This window comes from Pholis gunnellus, assembly GCF_910591455.1.
Source record: "Pholis gunnellus genome assembly, chromosome: 15".
Classification (NCBI taxonomy): Eukaryota; Metazoa; Chordata; class Actinopteri; order Perciformes; family Pholidae; genus Pholis; species Pholis gunnellus.
Window position 1 is genome coordinate 9152869 of NC_136542.1, and position 19670 is coordinate 9172538.

Sequence of the window (19670 nt, forward strand, 5' to 3'; positions counted from 1 at the left end):
ATGTACTGTCTGTCCTGCCTGCTTGTTTCGCCTACATGTGCATTTGTCTTGTTCAGTGTTGCTATTTTCCATTTTTTGATGTGTATGTTATGTGCTTCAGTGTTATACTGTATATGTGCTTGTACTGTAGGAGGGTTTGTTCTGCCTGACGCATGCTGCAGCCTGTCTGCTCTGCTCTAATGGCGTGCACTTTTCTTTTGCTGTGTATTGGTTTTGTCTATGAATTTTAATTCTGTTGCCATTTGATATTTTGTTATTTTAGGCTGCCTTGAAACATCTGGCCGGGGACTGCAGATGGAAATTAGCCTCTCTGGCTAACTCTGGCTCACTTACAGTTCTACTGTTGGGCATTGTCCCTGCTAAATAAATAAATAAACAAACAAACAAACAAAAGTTTTCCTAAAGGCAGTTAATTCTCTGATGCAAAAGGTCAAGACAGACACATGGATCATTCTGTGCTGTCTCTCAGTGCAACCTCTCTACTAACACTGTACACCTGGTTTCAACTGGTGTCATTTAGTGTGCTATCTGCAGTCATTCAGAGTGATAACTGTAACAGAATCCCAATGTTTACTCCAATTTATCATTTCTAGTCAGAATAACTAATACATTTTTATGATGTTTATACGTTTGAGATTCATGTGACAACCAGAACTTTTAAGGAGAATTTTATTTTTGTATTAAATGTATTTGATTACAGATTAGTTGTTTCTGCTAATTTGCTGTATGATGTTTTACAGTGTATACAATATAATTCAACACGGTTACACAACACTGTACTCCAAACTGCATCTCACATAAGCTGCTTTCATGACCAAGACAAATGCAAGTGCTGCTTTGAACTACACAGAGAGTGAGAGTGGTAGTTCATGCAGTTCACAGTGCTGCACGGAGCCTCACCTGGACTGAAAGTCACTCCGCCTCTGTTCACTGTTGTTCTTTGCTCTTTTTCTTTGCCTCTTCCTCCCCCATGTGGTTAGAATGCATTACTGCACACTTGCCTCAGCTGCCGATGAGCCAAAAATATCAACAGTTGAATGTGTCACTGTTTATATGGGTTTAGAGAAGCAAACAAAAAATTCGATAGGTATATTATATATTTGTAGGTACCTATCCAGCTCAATATACAATACATACCGAGACAGAAATCATTTTACAGTGTGCTAACATCCGCTGGAGGCATGGTGACAATACAGTGGGTGTTGAGGTGCCCTTTAAAAAGAGCCCCACAAAATGTATTTGCACGTCCCTGATGGACTATATAACGAACAATGAAGGCATGCTAATGACAATACGTTAAACATCAAACTGATCTGACGCTTCATTTTCATCATTCGGACTATTAGCTGCAATCATGACTCATTGAGGAGATAGGACTTGTTCAGACAGCCTTTAAATTAAGTACAGACGTAAATAATTAAATGTTTAATATGGGAGATGAAGTGAAATGAAAACTCGAGCCACTGCTGATAAAGTTAGAAAGACTTTTTGGTGGCAATTTGTGGCAAATTGAAGTGTTGTGATACTTAATTCTAGCGTGGATTAAAGTGTCTTTAATGCCCATAATTGACTTTAAAGTGACATTCATGTCTTCCTATGTTGTGATAATGAATTATTAGCATAATATTACATTGACACCATGAAAAATGAAACCGACTATAATTATAATTGTCTTTTATACTTTATTTTAGTTGTGAACTTCAGAGCTCAACTCTTATTATAACTAATGATTACAAATATATTCTCAAGGAAAATAACAATTATATTAAAGCAAATGATTGCTGTTTGCCTTATGGTCCCAGAGAGAAGCCACGTAACGATGCCACTCTATTGTTGGTGTCTTCCTCAGAATATTTAAAACATGTTTTTATGATGAAGGAAATAAAAACCAGCAGTAACACTCTGATATTTCTTAAAAATGGGCAGCTTTTTCTTCTTCATTTTGTCAGACAGGAACGCACAGGAAAATAAGGAGGTGTGGATTCTTCTTGCAACCAAAAAACATTAACACCTCCTTCGTCTTGAACTTTGTAGTGAATTGTGAGCAAGACGCAAGCGTACGCCCATTCAGTGAGTTTAACTGTATTGAATAGCTGCTGAGGCATTCATAGCGTAAACTTCTTGAGAGATATCAGAGGAGAAGAAGAAGTCTGGTAAGTGAAGATTTCCTTTTAAGTCTTTTTCTAAAAAAATCAATAAATGAAGAAGTTAATATTTACTTGAGTTTCTTTATTTAAGTAAACAAAAGAGTGAGGTAGACCTACCTTACACACTAAGGTTTAATGATAATATAAATAAATACACCTGTCAGTATAACGCCATTCAGCACCACAAACTGAAGCCTCCAAAATGTTGAATCGTCCAAAACATTACAGCCTTCATCGATTGGATTTATAATGTATTAGACTTTGTTTTAGCTGGATGTACTTAATAAACTGGTGACTGATTGTGCTTCTTTTGACTATAAACAAACCCCAGAATGCTTTATGATGTTACTATGTTTTGTCTCCCACAGACAGAAATGCTGCCCTCAACTACAGAGCAGGTTGCTGTAACCGGAACCTCTCGTCTGGGCTCTTCGGCTGGTAATGGCTCAGCCTTCCTGGACTCTGAGTTTCGTTATGTCCTCTTCCCAGTTTTCTACAGCATCATCTTCATCCTGGGCCTCGTCGCTAACCTCTACGTGCTGTTTGTCCTGCGCTGCCTCCGCGGTACCAAGGCCATGGGTGAAATCCGCATCTACATGACAAACTTGACCATCGCCGACCTCCTTTTTGTGAGTGCCCTTCCCTTCTGGATTGGCTATTACAGTCGGCAGGGTAACTGGGTCTACACAGACTTCATGTGCCGGCTGACTGGCTCGTTGTTCTTCATCAATACGTACTCCTCCATCCTCTTCCTCGGGGCCATCAGCGTCAACCGATACTGGGCAGTCACCCGGCCTCTGGATGTGCCCACCTCAGACCACAGACGTCGTGGGATCATCGTGTGCGTTGTCATCTGGGTTTTGACCCTGGCGATGGCTATTCCATATCTGGCATCTCCAGGGACCAACACTGATGAGAACAACGTCACTCGCTGTTTCGAGGGGTACCAAAATGACACCGATTCACAGAAGAAAACAGTGGCTGCCACTCATTTTGCAATAATTGGAATGTTTTTTCTGGTGTTTTTTCTGGTCGTGGCGTGTAATTTCCTTACTGCTCGAGCGTTGCTTTCTCAAAATCCTCCTCAGTCAGAGTTCCGGTCTGCAACGATCACATCCAGGAAGTCCCGCAGGACCATGTCCCCCTCAACTAAAAGGCCCAGGGGGGTGAAACGGAGAGCTCTGCAGATATTGTCTGCAGTGGTGGGAGTGTTTGCTCTGTGTTTCCTGCCTCACCATGTAATTCAAGGCTTCTGGATACTGGCGGTGTTGCAGATCACGCAGGGCTGGGGCCACGTAGAGTGGGACCAGAAGACCCTTCAGGCGCTCAATGACGCACATCAGATCACTTTGCTTCTCATGGGCCTCAACTGCATTTTGGATCCTGTAATTTATTATTTTGCCACACAGAAGTTCAGACGGTTCATCATGGCCCACATTAAAAAGTTAGTAAAGGTTAGAAAATTGATTTAAACAGATTTAATACTTGTACAACAGTGCAGATATGTGTTCCTTGTGTGTGAAAGACTTTCATGTTGCCCCTGTTACAAGATTACATTTTCTTGCATCTCCAGAACTATAAGCAGTTTCAGTGTTAATGAAGACTAGTGTCACCCTCAGAATGTGGTTTCACACACTTATTTTGACATTTCATTTCCACACACTATAATAGCACCAGTACTTCCTGTGTGAAGATCAAGCTGAAAAGTAGAAGTTTCGCAAGCCGAAGTACATCAGCAAATCGATTATGGCTCTGAAAATTCTGCGGGAGGACACTTTATCACTTTAGTGTGTGAAATGAACTGATAAAGCAGCAGACAAAATTATTTAAATCCTCCCACAGGTGTTGTTCTGCATAAAGTGGGGCACTAAAACAGTAGAGAAGTCAAGGATAACAGCCCATATATACAGAGCTTAGTCATCTCTTTTTGGGTGTTCTCACTTGATTATACACACACTTCAGATCAGTAGGCGTAGTCCTCTCACCTGACAATTTATCAGTAAACTATGTGAGATTGTTGTCTCACATCAGATGAATTACAGGTTTTTGGGGCTTTGCATGAAGTTCTATCTCATATTGTGAAACCATGGAACGGAAGAGATAATGCTTGAGCTACGTTTCACCTCTGGCTTCCACTATTATTACATTGCGTATATGTCACATGGTATAAATCCCATGATTCAGTGTGACAACACATATTATTCACCTATCTACTGTATATGTATTATACCGCATTCTTACTGTGAGTTTACCTGCTGTTGCAAAACTGATTAATGACGCATTTTGTATTCAGTGGCTTTGGTTATCTTGTATGTTCCTCGAATGTGTTTGTAATGTAATTTTAAACTTTCAGAAGGAAATGGTTTTACTCCACAGTCAACATTTATGATTAGAATTTTATTTTATTCTATTGACCATTTTTACCATTTTTACCACATTCAGATTGTGTTGAATAACTTCTGTCAAATCAGATTACAGTAAATAAAAACATACAGCAAACCTCATTATTCAGGTTAAAGGTGATGCTGAGCTCAAACAAGTGTTCACATGAACGTTCATGATAGACTCGAGTACACATTGTCCTCAGTCACATTGGTGGGGTCGAGATCAGTGTAGTTTGGGCTGGTGTTTGTGTAATTCATGTACACATCTCCGTCACTTTCAGTGTGTGGCAAACTTCCTCTGGTGAGTACAAAAATGTCATCAGACTGTTAATATATGCATAGACTTAAACAGCATGTGAACCAAATGCAAACACGAGTATAAACACATTTCTTTCCTGTAGAGACTTACTTTGGTGACTGTTCAGGTCCAGAAAAACCTTTAAGAAATCCAAGACATTAAAATTGTCAACACAACATTTGGTTAAGATTTGACAAAGGTTTTTACACGACTTTGACAGGAAATGCTTTTTTTCTTTTACCTTTAGCTGCAATGTTGGTGGTTGATGTGGCACCAAGTCTGTGCCAGCCCAGCCAAAAAATAATAGCAAAGATGATGATCAAGGCCAGGAGAGAAAGGAATAAGGCAGCTATTCCTAAATTCTCACTGACTGTTGTAAGTCAGGGAAAAAGCACAGAATTGCAGGAGAAAGATTTTAGTTGTTGGTCACAGACAAAAAAATAATAAACAGTTGAAAAAACTAAAACAAAATGGCATTCTATCTTTGTGCATGACAAACAAACTTTTTCATAGTTAGTTGTTCACATATTGGACAAGAAACAGCTATGAGAGTATTGAGAGTGAACAAAAACAGTTGTGGGCTGGACAGTTAAACATTGAGCTGAATGACAAATTAAAGCTTAGTAGAGCTGAGGCGAACTGCAGATTTAAAACCAACCACCAACCTGTTGAATGGATGGAGATGATGAAGACTGTGTGGTTTTGAGAAAACTGACTCGCGGCATGGCAGCGGTAAAGCCCGCTCTGCTCTGGCTTGGTAAGGGTGAGCTCTCCACCGATTCCCACCGCATGCCAAGTCTGATTTTCTAGGTGTTGCCAGGACTTCACAGAATCTTTCACGTTGAAAGCGTTGCAGAGCAGGTTGACTCTTTGACCTTCTGCAACTGGGTAGTCTGGTATGGCCACCAGCTGCAGAGAGAGCTTTCCTGAGGAGGAAAAAGGGTGCGGTGGACAGTTTGGTGAACACAAAATGAAGGATGATGGATGGAGGAAAGAAAGGAAGGAGAAGAGAGTAGATAAACAGTTACAGACACACTAGCGGCGTGGTTCTAGGGAGGGCAATGTCTGGTTTCTGTTGTGTTGGCAAGTTTATCCAGCAGACACCTCAGCAATTATTTGAAGGATTGCCATGACATTTTGTACAGACGTTCCTGTTCCCCAGAGGATAAGCCCTGATGACTTTGGTGATCTGTTAACTTTTCATTTGGCACCATAATTAGTTCAAAATGTATTTGCCCAAAACTTTGGTTTATGACCAAATACCTGTACAATGAATGCCATTCCAATGCCATTTAAAAGAATTGGAGACAAAACTACCCCTTGTCGGACACCATTGCTAACCCCAAATGGGGCTGAGACACTTTTACCCCATTTTACTTGCATCGTCTGCTGCGCATACCAGAAAGCCAGAATTCTCACAATGTATTTGGGGACACCCCTTTGGCTTAGTTTAACAAACAACTTACAATGATTAACATGATCAAAAGCTTTAGAGGCATCAATAAAACACATAAGAACTGATGAGTTTTGACCTCTATATTTGTTGCCAATTTCCTTATTTCCTAACTTCTGCATATATACACAAGTTAGTGCCATGTTTGACTTTAAAGCCAAACTGGTTATCTGTGGAGTTGATACATTTATATATTCTGTCCAGCAGGATTCTTTCTAGGACTTTTGACAGTACGCTGGCCAAAGCAATGGGCCTGTAATTATCTCGGCTACATACTTTACCAGCTTTGTCTTTAATGACTGGCACTAATAGAGCAGACAGCATTGAGTTGGGTAACAAGCCATGAATCATGAAGCCAGTAAAAGAAATAGCAAGGAGAGGAGCTAATCTCGAACTAGCATATTTAAGGTGTTCAGCAGTAATATGGTCTAAACCACTTTGCTTTGCCTTCAGACAGTTTATTTATAGCTTGGTGCACCTCATATGACGTAATTGCCATTGAATCATCACTCTCAAAATTGTCCACCTTGTACAAATCACAGTTGAATAAGGTGCTATAATGCTGTCGCCATAACTCAGCAATGTTGTCCGTTCCTGAAATTCCATCAACAGTGCATTGTAAAGATGTTTTGCAGTTGTTAAGAACTCTCACTTCTTTCCAAAAATCAACAACATATGTTAATATTAGCATTTAGCTCAAAATGCTGCTCGATAAAACAGGATAAACCCTCACAGAGCTGCCGGCATGGCTCTTGTTATTAATACTTTTATTTGATTGGAATTATGAAATAATCACATTCTGTATTACCTTCAACAGCCGCTGTAGTTTTCGTGGAGTTTGTTGTAGTCCATGTTGTAGTCTGGGATTTTACTGTATAGACAACAAGATGTTAATAGTACATTTAAAAAACGATGTCCTGGATTCTGTTATTACATTTACTAATTAGAAGGTCCTTACCTGTACTCTCACACAAAAACCACAGGAGAGAAAAGCTAAGCAGCATGTTGTTTTGAGATGAACAAAAAGTAAACGCCACACTCACTTCAGGCAAACAGGTACAAGAACGGATCAAAGGTCATAGTCAATGCACAGGTAAGAGTGGAGGAAGTATGAGTCTGGGAAACAGTTAAAAAGGAAGTTTCAAGTTCCTTTTTTTTACAATAATGAATAACATTCCCCAATTTGATATACAAGGAAAGCAGCAGAATGCAATGTGTCCAACTCCTATACCTAGGTATTGTAAATCTTGGCATGGCATTAAAACAATTATAGGCAAGGTACACAGGAAGCAGAACAAAATAGTCCAAAATAAGCAAAGGAAAAACTATTAATACATACAAATAAAGAAACTTAGCTTAACCAAACCAAAGGATAAGATCAACACAAATACAAATGCACAAAGGAGCAAAAAGAAAATCATAATTAAACCTAATCTCACACTTGTCAGCTTTCAGTTTGTAAAATTTAAAATCCATCAATCAATTTACGACCTGCAGGGAAAACAGTAAACCAGACTCCAACGAACTTTTCATGTTTTTTTAAAAGTCAAAACTTAAAAAGTTAAAACCTTTCATATCTGCGACAGTGGTCACCTTCAGGCACAAGCTGTGATTACAGCTAAGATTGTTGTTGCTGGACAATTTGACACCAGACCTCTAACCTGAGGCAAACGCTCACTGGCTGCCGTAGCAGGTCAGGACAAGTGAGTGGATTTATATGATTCTCCGAAAAGGACAGAAATGTAACTTCCTAATTGACGGTTGTATTAAAGTCCATCCTATTGTTAGGTGTTCCTGGTACACTCATTCTTGCATGTAGCCACTTGAATCACCCAAACCACAACCGTAACTACTACATGCTGAACTCCAACGAAAACATCACCATAAACTGTGTAGTTCTCACCATAAACATCTACACGTTTTAACACCAAAATAAATGGTGTCCCTGTAAGGGAGGTGGGTCAGCTTTTCCCCCACACAATGCCAGAGGTATCTTGATTTAATTCCTGGATACTCATGCTGATAGTTTATCATGGCAATCCATCCAATAAGTGCTTATTTATATGGACCCATGTGTCTGAAATAAGTAAAGTTGAACTTATCAATGTATGTTTTAACATACGTTGTTCAGGCACATGGCACAAACAGAGTTAGATGTTACACTTATGTCCCTGAAGTGCAGGAAGCGGTTTCTCTTGCGTCATAAAACTGCTACTTAAAAAAACCAACAGCTGCCGCAGAAAAAAACCACCCAGAGAGGAAGGAACAACTCCCTAACACCAAGCAGTAAAAAACACATTTACAACTTCTTACAGAAGTAGATACCACCATGAAAAATTATGAAAGTTCTCATCAACAAAATATATAGTTTAGTATAATCAACAAAACGTGTCAAATGTGAAGAAGCATAAAATAGAAATGATTGAGTAAACATCCTCAAAACGGTATCTAAGTGCATTACTTCAGATGTTCTGTCAGGACCAGCCTTATAGCCCTCTAATAGCTAACACTTATAAAAACTTTAAAATGTCTTAATGGTGATCAACATCAGCATTAAGTCATCATGAGCTGGGCCTTATTGCTCACAGTTATCATGTGTTTTGGTTATCTCTGATAGCAGCCACGGTTTGCAGTTTTAAACAATTCTTCTATTCTATATTAATGGCGCTAATCAGATGCACCATAGAAACAAAGAAAAACCAAACAACTTGGTTTCTTTTTCCCATGGTTACCGTAAAAACTTGCAATAGGCATGATGAAGAAATGGTCAATAAAGTTCTTAAAAAGGCATTAATATGTCATGCTTTAAAGCAGAATCAAAAGTGCGTGCTGATGAGTCATGGTGATATGTTTTGAGGCTGATTTGATCTCATTTGAACCCACATGTATTTTTCTAACATTTTGCACGCGAGAGAGAGCGATAGCGCGAGATAGTATTTCTTCACGTACCCAGTGTCCATCTGTGACTTCTCCTAATGAAGTTCTGTATACCAGAGGGGACAGAAGAATCTCTCTCTCTCTCCGAGAGAAAGATAAATGGTGATACCGTACAATTATCTATGTCTGCCCTCGTGTGTATGCATGTGTGTGTCTTTTCCCAAAGTCATTATTCTTCATTATTCTTCTATTATTCATTACTCGTTCATTATTCTCCCCGCTGGCTACAAGTCACGCCTGTTGGTTCGCACTGGAGACACCGCTGTGGGCCTCCTACCAATTGATGACAGTAGAGTAATGGAGGTTAGTGTGATGTGTGCATGTGTACACACATATGCAGTATTGTTCCACATGTTTATGTTTGTTTTGACTTGGATCAATGCAATTAGCCTAATTCACGTTCTACTTTATTGACCACCTCTATGAATATTGACTGTATTAATGTCTAGGGGGCAGCATCCGCCTAGTGACTGAAGAAGCTGATTTGGGACCAGATGAATAGTGTGAGGAAAATGTTGTGAGGAAAGGTGGAGGAGAAATGGTTTCATCCAAAGTTAGCAGCTCTAAAAATCATTATCTGACAGTTTTGAATAATGTCAAACGAATACCATCAGGCTGTTGTGGACTCCCGTGAGAAAATAAAAATTATTATGGCGTGGGCAAAGTCCTTATATTAACTGGGAAGGGTGCAAATCAGCAATCTGGCAATGCAGAAAAAACACACCATGTACGCTTACATTGGTACACTAAACAAAATAAATACATAAATGTGAAAAGTACTGTTGAATATGGATCTGTTTGGTCCACACAAAGAGGAAATGTCTAACAATCTGTAAATCTGAGGCCTGAAAATAAAATGTTGAAGCAAATTTGGTGAACAGCAGGCACTGTGGTTACAAGTGATAACTGCATGTTGATGATAAATATGCTAAAACATTGTGTTACAGTACCACAAATAGAAGAGAGTTATGAAGTCAGAAAACAGACTCCACAGTAAATTTCATTCAAAGAAAGATTCATCTATCTGAACTTTCCTAACATTAACCAACATAAGCAGCAAAAACCTTGAATATGGCTCGTCACAACCCGGCTCCTAGGCTATGACAAATATGGAGAGGACACAAGGGATGATGGCAAAGTAAAGGTATTTATTATAACTAAATAAAGAAATAGTTACCATTGTGAAGTGTGTCAGTCAGTAACATCAGTAATGTAAACGTGAATGATGAAGTGTCGGGTGTTGTGAGCGAAAGAAAAGAAGACCAAAACCAAGGTATAAACGGAACGGGCAGCCAATGGCATGGATCACTCAATGTGCGCAGGAGAGAGCCAGGGCCCAGAGCAACACTGGAGCAAAGCTTTTATACCCTAGGAGCTCCAGGACCAGGTGCTCTGCATCGAGTAATCTGCCACGATCCTGTGACTCCTTCAGGGACTCGGACAACACTTTCACAGTTGTTAGCGACAGGGGCCGTCACATGGCTGCATTACTTAAATTACGGATTCAACTTTTAATTTGCACGAGGAAGAGAGTGTCATTTCTTCTTTCAAGAGTTGCATTGTCTTTGAACCTGCAATTCGTTATAACGCTCGAGAGGCCTCTTCCACGTTGTCTAATTGTTTTCACATTAGATACATTGTAGGCAACATAAATATTGGGACAGACAGTGAGGCTCTATAGCAGACAGCAACAGTAGCCAAACTGATTAAGAAATGACATATCAGTCACAGTCTATTACATCATATTCACATTGGTGACAGTATAAAGTAAGAGCTGCGTGCATTTGAGGGTGAATTTTTTTAATTGAGTGTTCCTCCTCAATGAGAGGTTTAACTGAGCACAAGATCAACCACTGGGTGGTGCTCAGCACTCATAGTTTACAGCCACTTTCTATTTGTTCATGCATCAAAGCCTCAGAGAGTACAGTTAGCCGTCCTTTCAGGCTTTTCTCCCTGTGATCCTCAACCATCAGTTTACAATTTCAGCTGCTGGATGCTTGATAGGCATGGCTGTTAGTCACGTTCCTATTAACCGTAGAAATCCATCAGGTAGGTTTTCCAGTGCACTGGAAGATCAAAGGATTTCACTTTAATAGTCGTAAAACTTAAATATTGAGTGTGTTTACATTTGTGCGACACAAAAAGCATTTCGGTTTGCTTTTTGACACTTTGACAACGTGATGTTATTCTTGATCAGTCATGTCAAATCTTGTATGAGAAGATAACTAATCTCTGGTTTATAGGTTCAATTCTTTCAAATGAATTCATGCTTTTTTTTTTATCTACAGCACAACAAACACTTGCCTTCAGTATGACAGTCTCTGGCTCTGGGGTGTTTTTTTTAGTTCACACTTGATTTGCTGTTTCCCTCCTATTGTGCTTTCAGTTTGTCTGTGTGCGCTGAACATTATCCCTATGGGGGGGGGGGGGGGGGGGGGGGGGGTTGCAGTCACTTCGTTAAAGAGGAAAATACATTATCATGTTGTTGAGTGGAGAGAGCAAGAGATTCAGTCAGAGATTTCCTCTTGGAGACAGTTGTTCCTGATGACCCAGATGAAATATGATGGCATTGTGTGTGTGTGTGTGTGTGTGTGTGTGTGTGTTTGCAGAAAGACACGAAGGAGTGCACTCATCCCTACATCATTTTTTGATGGATAACTTTCCTCCCTCCTCCCGTCACGCGTTGGGTGTCACGGTGATGACGAGTGGCCTCCTTCTGCTTTTCTGGCGGGCGGTGGGATGTGACAGTCGTTCGGGCAGCTGCCAACATGCGTCTCACTGCTCTTCCTCCTACAGACTCCCCTCCACTGCCTCTATTACTAACCCCCCCTCCCAGTTCAAATGATAAACTCCTCACTTCTTGTCCATTTTACCAGTCCCTTCCGCCGCAATCCCGAACACAGCATCTTAAACTATGAATATCAATTCTTTCTCCCCGTCTCCCTCAGCTGACCGTGTGCGGCGCTTCAGAAATAATAACAGCATTGAGAACAGGAACAACAGTGACAGGCGAAGCTTTTACAACGCCGTGCAACACGACAACAGAGGACAGACAGCACTCAGCTCCAGATGGGCGCTTCCTGTGCCAGGCAGGAAATGGCACTGAGCTCCCTCGCCATCATATTTCATTTTAGCGGAGAACAGAGACGATCATCACTTCATCTTCGGCGCAACCCCCCCCCCCCCAAACGGGTGAGCTGTAAATTCATTTTAGTTTTTGTTCTCCTTCTCTGCGTGGATCCCTCTTGAGTTGTTGTCATCACTGGCAAGAGATACTGGGAATTTAAACAAAATTTAAACAATATTTAGCCTCCGAGCCTTTCCTCTGCCTGCCGCGGCGTCTCTGGGTGGAACAGAGACCACACACAGATGCGTACAACTGCACGGCATGTGTGCTCATGTGCAGACAAACACACTTACTTAAATGCACATGTAGAAAACACGGACGCTTTGTTACCATCCTGAGAAATATACTGGAACAACCCAGAGGCAGGTTTTTGAAAGATGTTGGCATCAAACAAAGAACATAACACACTGCTGAGTTGCATTATTGCAATTCATTTGTTGACAATCAGTAACAGATAGCGACATATAAAAAAAAAAATAGAGTAGTTTATAATAGTTCAAAACCATACCATATTTAATTTGGATAAATAACCCAGCAGTAATATTCAAAAAACACTAACATTGGGTCAAAACAACCCATTGGCTGTGGTGGTTTCACAATCGCGGGGATATGTTATGCGTTTCAATAGCAAGGGCAACTGTTTGGACTACCATTAAAACACTTCTTACTGGCCCAAACCTACAAAGCACAAATTTGCCTCAATGGGCTTTAGAGTCTGTACAAACAGACTCGTTAAAAGGAAAAACAAAAAAGAACAATCTAGCAAGAGAGGCCAGGACAGGCAGACATGCAATAGGTGTCTTATGAACAGAGTAGACAGAAATAACAAGCATTAAACAACCTTCTCAGAAAGAAAAAGCATGGAAAGGAGGAAAATATACCATTAACGAATTATAAAACCTGAAAGACACACTGATTTCGTGTGTGTGTGTGTGTGTGTGTGTGTGTGTGTGTGTGTGTGTGTGTGTGTGTGTGTGTGTGTGTGTGTGTGTGTGTGTGTGTGTGTGTGTGTGTGTGTGTGTGTGTGTGTGTGTGTGTGTGTGTGTGTGCGTGCTCCACCCCTGTGCTGCCCGGTGCAGATGATGCGCTCAGTTCTGCTGTGTAGGCCCTGTGTTGAACAGATGTCGCGGATGCTGATACTGTCCCTGTGCTGAGCACGAACAAATTACATGCCGATACACACATGAGAACACACATGAGAACACACACACACACACACACACACTCACACACACATGCTGCAAATATGACCTTCAGATTACAGATGGCCCCTATCAGAGGCCGTCGGCTGGATTTGCGAGATGTAAATACTGAGGGAGTAATCCAGCATGGGGCAGGATGGGCACCAGATGGCGGATGTGTGTGTGTGTGCGTGTGCGTGCGTGTGCATGCGTGTGTGTTAGAGGGAATGTTAAGCGTGCGGAGGCACTGACATTGGGATTATGGTGTCTGTTTTTGATGTGCCACAGATGGACCTGTAGTGCTTTGTCCTCAACACTAAATGCAGGTGGATAGTAGCCCTCAACATGAAAATAAAACCATTTTTTTCACATTCTCTTTTTGCCCCATGTGGCACCATGGCAAAGGGGTTATGAACTTCCGTTATTACTCAATGGAGGCCTGCGCCTTAAGTGACCTTGATGTGAGCGCATGTGAGCAGTAAGCCGAGGAAAAGACTGCGAGCATGAGTGCTCCGGCTATCAACCTCGATTTCCCTCGTGGTGTATGGCGAGTAATATCAGATATATAGAGGGGAAGAGAGAAAGACGGAAACACAAACTGTGAATAAGAACAAAGGGAAACGGTGTTGTCATATGAATGAGGCCCCGTTTAATTCTTTGACTTGCAGAGGTCGCAGGCCAATCGAGCTGGCACGCCATGATACGGTGTACCATCCTGGGAAACATTTTTTCCCGCACATCCTTTTTCATTTCACCTCCTCCCCTCCTTCCTCCTCTACTCCCGTCTCTTACATCCTTTTTGTCCTTGCCATAATTTCATCTCTTTGCACGTCATTAGCAAGCTGGCGCCTAATGAATTTCTTATCTCTCCGAATTCAGTGGCTGTTGTGATAACGTTTATTGTGTTCAGTTTTACTATTCACCACATTGTAGGCAGGGGTGTGTGTGTGTGTGTGTGTGTGCGTGTGTGTGTGAGAAAGAGAGGGGAAAGAAACAGAAACAGTGAAAAATATTTAGACAGAGAGTCAGAGGCAAAGGCATAGAGAGCTCTCAGCAGCAGTGGCGTTTCGGCTGTGTGGCATCTAATATTTAAGTTCAAAATGGGAACATGAATTTAATGTGTGTGCGTGAGGTGTAGAGGTGGATGCCAGCACACAGCGGTGGTTACGTACATGGATACACATCAAGAAGAACAGGTGGCGGGAATGACAGAAGAAGGAGAGGAGGAAAAATAACTCACTGAGGAGTGGCTCGACCTTTTTTTGAAAAGGGAGAGAAGAGACCTTGAAAGCAGAAAAATAGAAAATAAGAGCCAATGATTAGAAACCGATACAGCGAGCGAGTGGAGAAGAAGGAGCTTAGCGATGATTAAACAAGGAGAGAGAAAAGGATGGGAGGCAGTTCGAAGGACAGGGCAGTGGCAGATGGGAGTGTTCTGGTCTGTTACTAATGTTCCTCGGAAGAATTAAAGTCCAGGAAGAGGTTCACGCACGCACACACACACACACACACACACCGGCTCACACACACATGCAGTTAGCTCAGTATAGGTGTTGGCGTGCGCCCCTGTAAACATCAGCAAGCCCCTACTGGCTTTCCCTCAGCAGTAGTTAGTGACTTAGTGACCCATGCAACCCCTCACACACCGACATCAGCCCCTGTAGTAGCGCATGGTCGATCCAAAGTGTCACCTCGCTAAATGGGCACACATACACACACACACACACCTCTTGCAATAAGTGTCGAGCACATTCATCTGACACCTTTCCTATTAACTGAATGCATGTGGAGTGAGATGTGAGAAGGAGGCAGGAAAAGAGGGAAGGGAGATGGGATGAAGAGCTAATAGCAGCCGTGTCACACTGTCAGCATTAGTGTAATGTTGTGTCAAAACAAGGCCTCACTGAGCACTTGAGCTGTATTTGTATGTACAAGGTGTACAGTAGCAGTATTGTGTTTTCCTGAACAATAACATTGCGTTTTATGTGATGGTTAATGTGGCATGTGTCAGCCAAGCATGCAATTAAAGGTAATTGCATATTTCACTCGCAGAATAGAGTCGTCCCGTATTAAAAGGCTGGGAAAAAAAGTTAAGTCGCATAACGTCCTCCAAAAAACCTGGCAAATAAATATTGCCTTACTCGTTAGCAAACATTACATAACTTGTGAAACTTTGCTTTTTTATTTCTCATTTTTTTTGGAGCATCTTCTGGTCAGACTGGCATAAAAGTAGGACATCAGATTCAAGTTATTCTGAAAAAAGTCCAACTTCACAATCTGATTCCTTCTGTTCACTACCACCTGCTGCAACTTCCAGTTCCTCGCTGTACTGTCTTGAACAAAACAATCTGGAGCCAATGTTCCCAAAGTTTCCTAGAACTAGCAGTTGGTCTCAGCGGAAATACAATAGAAAACTTAAGTGACAGCAAAATCATGTTTACTGCATGCATACCAATAAAAGCTTCATGTCAGTTTCCGAAGATAGCGCGGAAAATCAAATATTAGGTAATAAAACATTTTCTCCTACTTCACTGGGTATTATGGAGTGATGATAAAAAAAAGATCAATCAATGTCAGTATTTAAAATAGCATCATCCTTAGTGACGAAGCAAACCACACCTCCTCACGGAGATAACAAATAGAATAGAAAGATAAAGGTCTTATCTATTGCTTGCTCACTACTCTGTGAAAGGTTTCCCGAATCACTCACATGCTGGAAATACATGCTATGACTTTTTTGACTTGTTTCTATTGTCATAATGTTTGTACATACTGCCACTGATGTGCGATTTGACAGAGTGTTGCAAAGTGCAGCATTTGCCCTTTAAAAAAACACCCTACAACTATGGTAGATTAGCCTCCAAAATACCTTGATGCTACACTAAATTGTTCTCTAATGCTGCAAGGGTCAGGGACATTACCAGTGCTTTAGCTAGTGCCCAACAAATTAGGCTCTTGTGCTCAGACGTCTTTGAAGGAGAGAAAGAAAATGAAAGTCCCGGATCGATATGTTGAAGGACAACGGGCAGTGAGTGTGAAGAGGAGTGACGGTTGCACACACGTGTGTAAATCTCTCAGAGTGAAGGTCAGAAAGAGGTAAGCTGTGTGTTTAGAAGTTATTTTAACCCAAGTTAAGTCTGAGGGAAGTAAAAAGACGTCTCTGGAGAGGATAACGCTGGCTTTCATGTTTTTATTTGATGCCAAAATTCCACTTTTACATCTAGCCGCTGAAGAAAATATTAAATTGAGGATGCAGAAAGGGGCAACTTAAGGCAACTCATAGGCTTTTTTTTATAAAAAAGTAGCTTTCACTGAACATGCAATTTGCGTGTATCTGTGTGCATACGAGTGTAGTCGTCCATCATGAAATTTTCAGTTTTACTTGCGAATCCACTCTTCAGCGTCTTTTGTTCTCTTGCAAGATGAGCTTACACACCTCTCGTCCAGTTCCGCACCAGCAGTTCAGACAGGCATTGTACGCGGGGTTAGCGAGTCAACACAAGGACGCAGAAGCTTCATTACACTCCCACTCCCAGTCTCATCACAGTACAAGCAGCCAGAAAGCAGCTTCCGTGTAGTTCGGGCGGGGGGGAGCAGTGCTTGCCAACTGTCCCCATGTCCTGGGCAAGACAAAAGTGGGCGCGGTCTGCAGAGAGATGCTTAACTGCCTCAGCAGGAACATCAGGAGCGCAATTCTGCTCGATGTCCCAACACATATGGCCCTGTTTTCTGGGTGTGCACAGTGAACAGGAGAGGAGAGAGAAGAGGAATGGATGAGGAGAAAGCCACAGAAAGACGGAGACAAGCTAGAAGGATTGGTTGAAAGAGACGAGTGGACAGGAAAAGAAAGAACACGGGAAGAGAAAGACTGAGATGGAAAACCAGAGTGGCAAGAAATGAGTAATTGAGGGAGAGAGAGAGAGAGAGAGAGAGAAAAGGGTTGAGAGGGTGTGAAATGCGAGAAGAGAGTTTAATTTGTTTTTCGGCAGTGTCGTGCCGTCACAGAAATGTGTTTACCAGCCCCTACTTTGCCATTAGTGACACTTGGGCGCTCCTGTAGAAGAAACCAAATAGGTTCATAACTGCCTCATGTATCCTCCAAATGTCCCTATAGCTCTCCGTCTGTTGGACTGTGTCCGTCCGTATGTCTCCTCTCCTCGCTGCATCTCTCCCCCTCTCTGTCTGGCTCTGTCTTCCTTCTCTTCCTTCTTTTTTTTCTTCTTCTTTTTCTTCCTCTCTTGCTCTTGCTGCCTGTTCCCTCCTCGTGCTCCAGTCTTCCTCCCAAGTTTGAACCGCTGCCCGTTGTCGTGATAGAAGGCTGACCCAGAAGTGCCACGGTGCAACGAGGGCCGGACGGGTGGAGAGCATGCAAATGAGAGGGAGCAGGGCAGATACAGACACTGTGTCCCATGCTAGGGGCCACCTCCTTTTGACAGATGTGGCCTGCCAAGTCAAAGCCTCCCAAAAGGAGAGGATTCTGAGCAAGTGCTTTTTCATTGGTGCAGATCATGTGATTTATTTCCTGATGACACATTTAACAGGTAATCTTTTGGATAGAGTAAAGGATACACGTGCCCCTTTTTGGGAAAAGGAGGGCTACATTTTCTATCTACATTTGGAAGAGCCCCATGAATGAGGCGGACATGCTGCCCAGTTATTTCATATCTGGTCTTTAAATGTTTTGACGTCGATGGAGGCAACTCCTGAAATGGGAGGCAGGGACAGCAAGACAGAGGGCCAGTATTGACAGTGTTGCAGCCAGTGATTAAAGTCTTCTTTTTTCACCTTACTGAACATCTTTCATGAGTCCTAATAACAAATCAAACGGAACCTGATGGGGAAAAATAGTGTTTTAGCCAAAACGCTTTTCGCACAACACCTTGCATTGCAGCTCTGTCGATCCTCTGACTCTGCCAGTCACCTTGATACTGAAGTACCTCTGACTTCGTAGCCCTTTTGTCTTTCAACCATGGCTGATTTTTATCTGTATCTTCGCCTAAATAATAGAGTATGTATCCATCTTCTGTAGCCATCCTCTGCAGGCCCTGTACTGTGTCCTTTAGGGCCGATCAGCTTGCTCTCTCCTACCCAAATCAGAAGCCCCTCCATCTTCACATCCTCAAGGGTGGAACTGACATTACCTTACAGTTAATCCAAATAACACATACTGTACACCAGAGATTAGGATGGGAACAGATAATCTAATTTGACAGACTAAGGAATCCCAGTTTGTCAGACAAAATCTTCAAGATATTAATGAAATTTGATGATTTAAGTTTGACCGTTTTCCTGCTTGCTTGCATGCTTTTTGGTGTTAACAGTTCCCGGGTTTTCCACCACTACAGTAAACCATCCTGTCAAAAACCGCCTGGAGGTGAAAGACGTGACTACTCTGGCTCTCGCTGTGGCTGCTGCTAAACTCTTTAACGGCATTAACTTCCTCTCATGTTCTGGTGTCAGACCTGTCACAGGGTGCTACTCAAAGAGCGAGATGGAAAATACCCTTTATTAATATTTTAACAGCTCAAACAGTTGGAGAGCAAGCAGAGTGACTGGTACATGTACGGCAGATTGAATCCAAGTGTCAATACATGGAAGAGAGTCGGACCAAAGTGTGCTGGTCTGAGGTCTTTCTTGAGTCAACATTCAGCATCGCTGTGTTGACTTAAAGATGTCGACCCAAGAGACAGAAAAATAATAAAAGACAGAAAGGGAAGGAGAGTGAAATATGGTGGAAAAACATCAAAGGAAAAAAAAAATCTGTTCTGTGGGTGTGTGTTGCCATCTGTGCAAGTCCATGAAGTTGTGTGCGTGTGTGTGTGTGTGTGTGTGTGTGTGTGTGTGTGTGTGTCTTGGGAGCAGCTTGTAAATGGGAGACTTTAGGAGGGAAAAGTTGGAGCAGAAAGCTGCTGGAGGTAATCTTGTGGCCCACAGCTGATAACAGCTTTCCACCTGGAGCCTCTTAGCAAATTCCTGGACCACCATCAATCAACCAAATGTCCTTCACTCACACACACACACACACACACACACACACACACACACACACACACACACACACACACACACACACACACACAGGGAGAGAGAGAGAGAGAGAGAGGGGGATGACGTAATGCATGTTGTGACCATCCAACAATACT

At 41.9% G+C, this 19670-nt stretch overlaps 2 protein-coding genes across 2 annotated transcripts; one reads left to right on the forward strand and one right to left on the reverse strand.

Moving 5' to 3' along the window:
- Positions 1–2521: 2521 nt before the first annotated feature.
- Positions 2522–3619, forward strand: LOC306707288 (platelet-activating factor receptor-like; the record flags this gene model as incomplete). The annotated part of the gene is made up of 1 exon (XM_079174682.1): positions 2522–3619. One exon carries the CDS (start codon positions 2522–2524, stop codon positions 3617–3619), a length of 1098 nt encoding a protein of 365 aa, XP_079030808.1.
- A 1058-nt stretch (positions 3620–4677) lies between these two features.
- LOC306707442 (uncharacterized protein) lies at positions 4678–7325 on the reverse strand. The gene is made up of 6 exons (XM_079174902.1): positions 7241–7325; positions 7091–7153; positions 5495–5755; positions 5071–5199; positions 4941–4968; positions 4678–4829 (listed from the first exon to the last, which is right to left on the reverse strand). The coding sequence occupies exons 1-6, from the start codon at positions 7284–7286 to the stop codon at positions 4703–4705; spliced, it is 654 nt and encodes a 217-aa protein (XP_079031028.1). The 5' UTR covers positions 7287–7325; the 3' UTR covers positions 4678–4702.
- Between the last annotated feature and the right edge of the window lie 12345 nt (positions 7326–19670).

Bases quoted from the DNA above. Each gene is read 5' to 3' on its own strand.
- LOC306707442 (XM_079174902.1), bottom strand. From the start codon at position 7,286: ATGCTGCTTAGCTTTTCTCTCCTGTGGTTTTTGTGTGAGAGTACAG. The intron at 7,154-7,240 runs GTAAGGACCTTC...TTGTCTATACAG, and splicing joins GTTTTTGTGTGAGAGTACAG to TAAAATCCCAGACTACAACA. The intron at 5,756-7,090 runs GTAATACAGAAT...TTTCCTCCTCAG, and splicing joins AACTACAGCGGCTGTTGAAG to GAAAGCTCTCTCTGCAGCTG.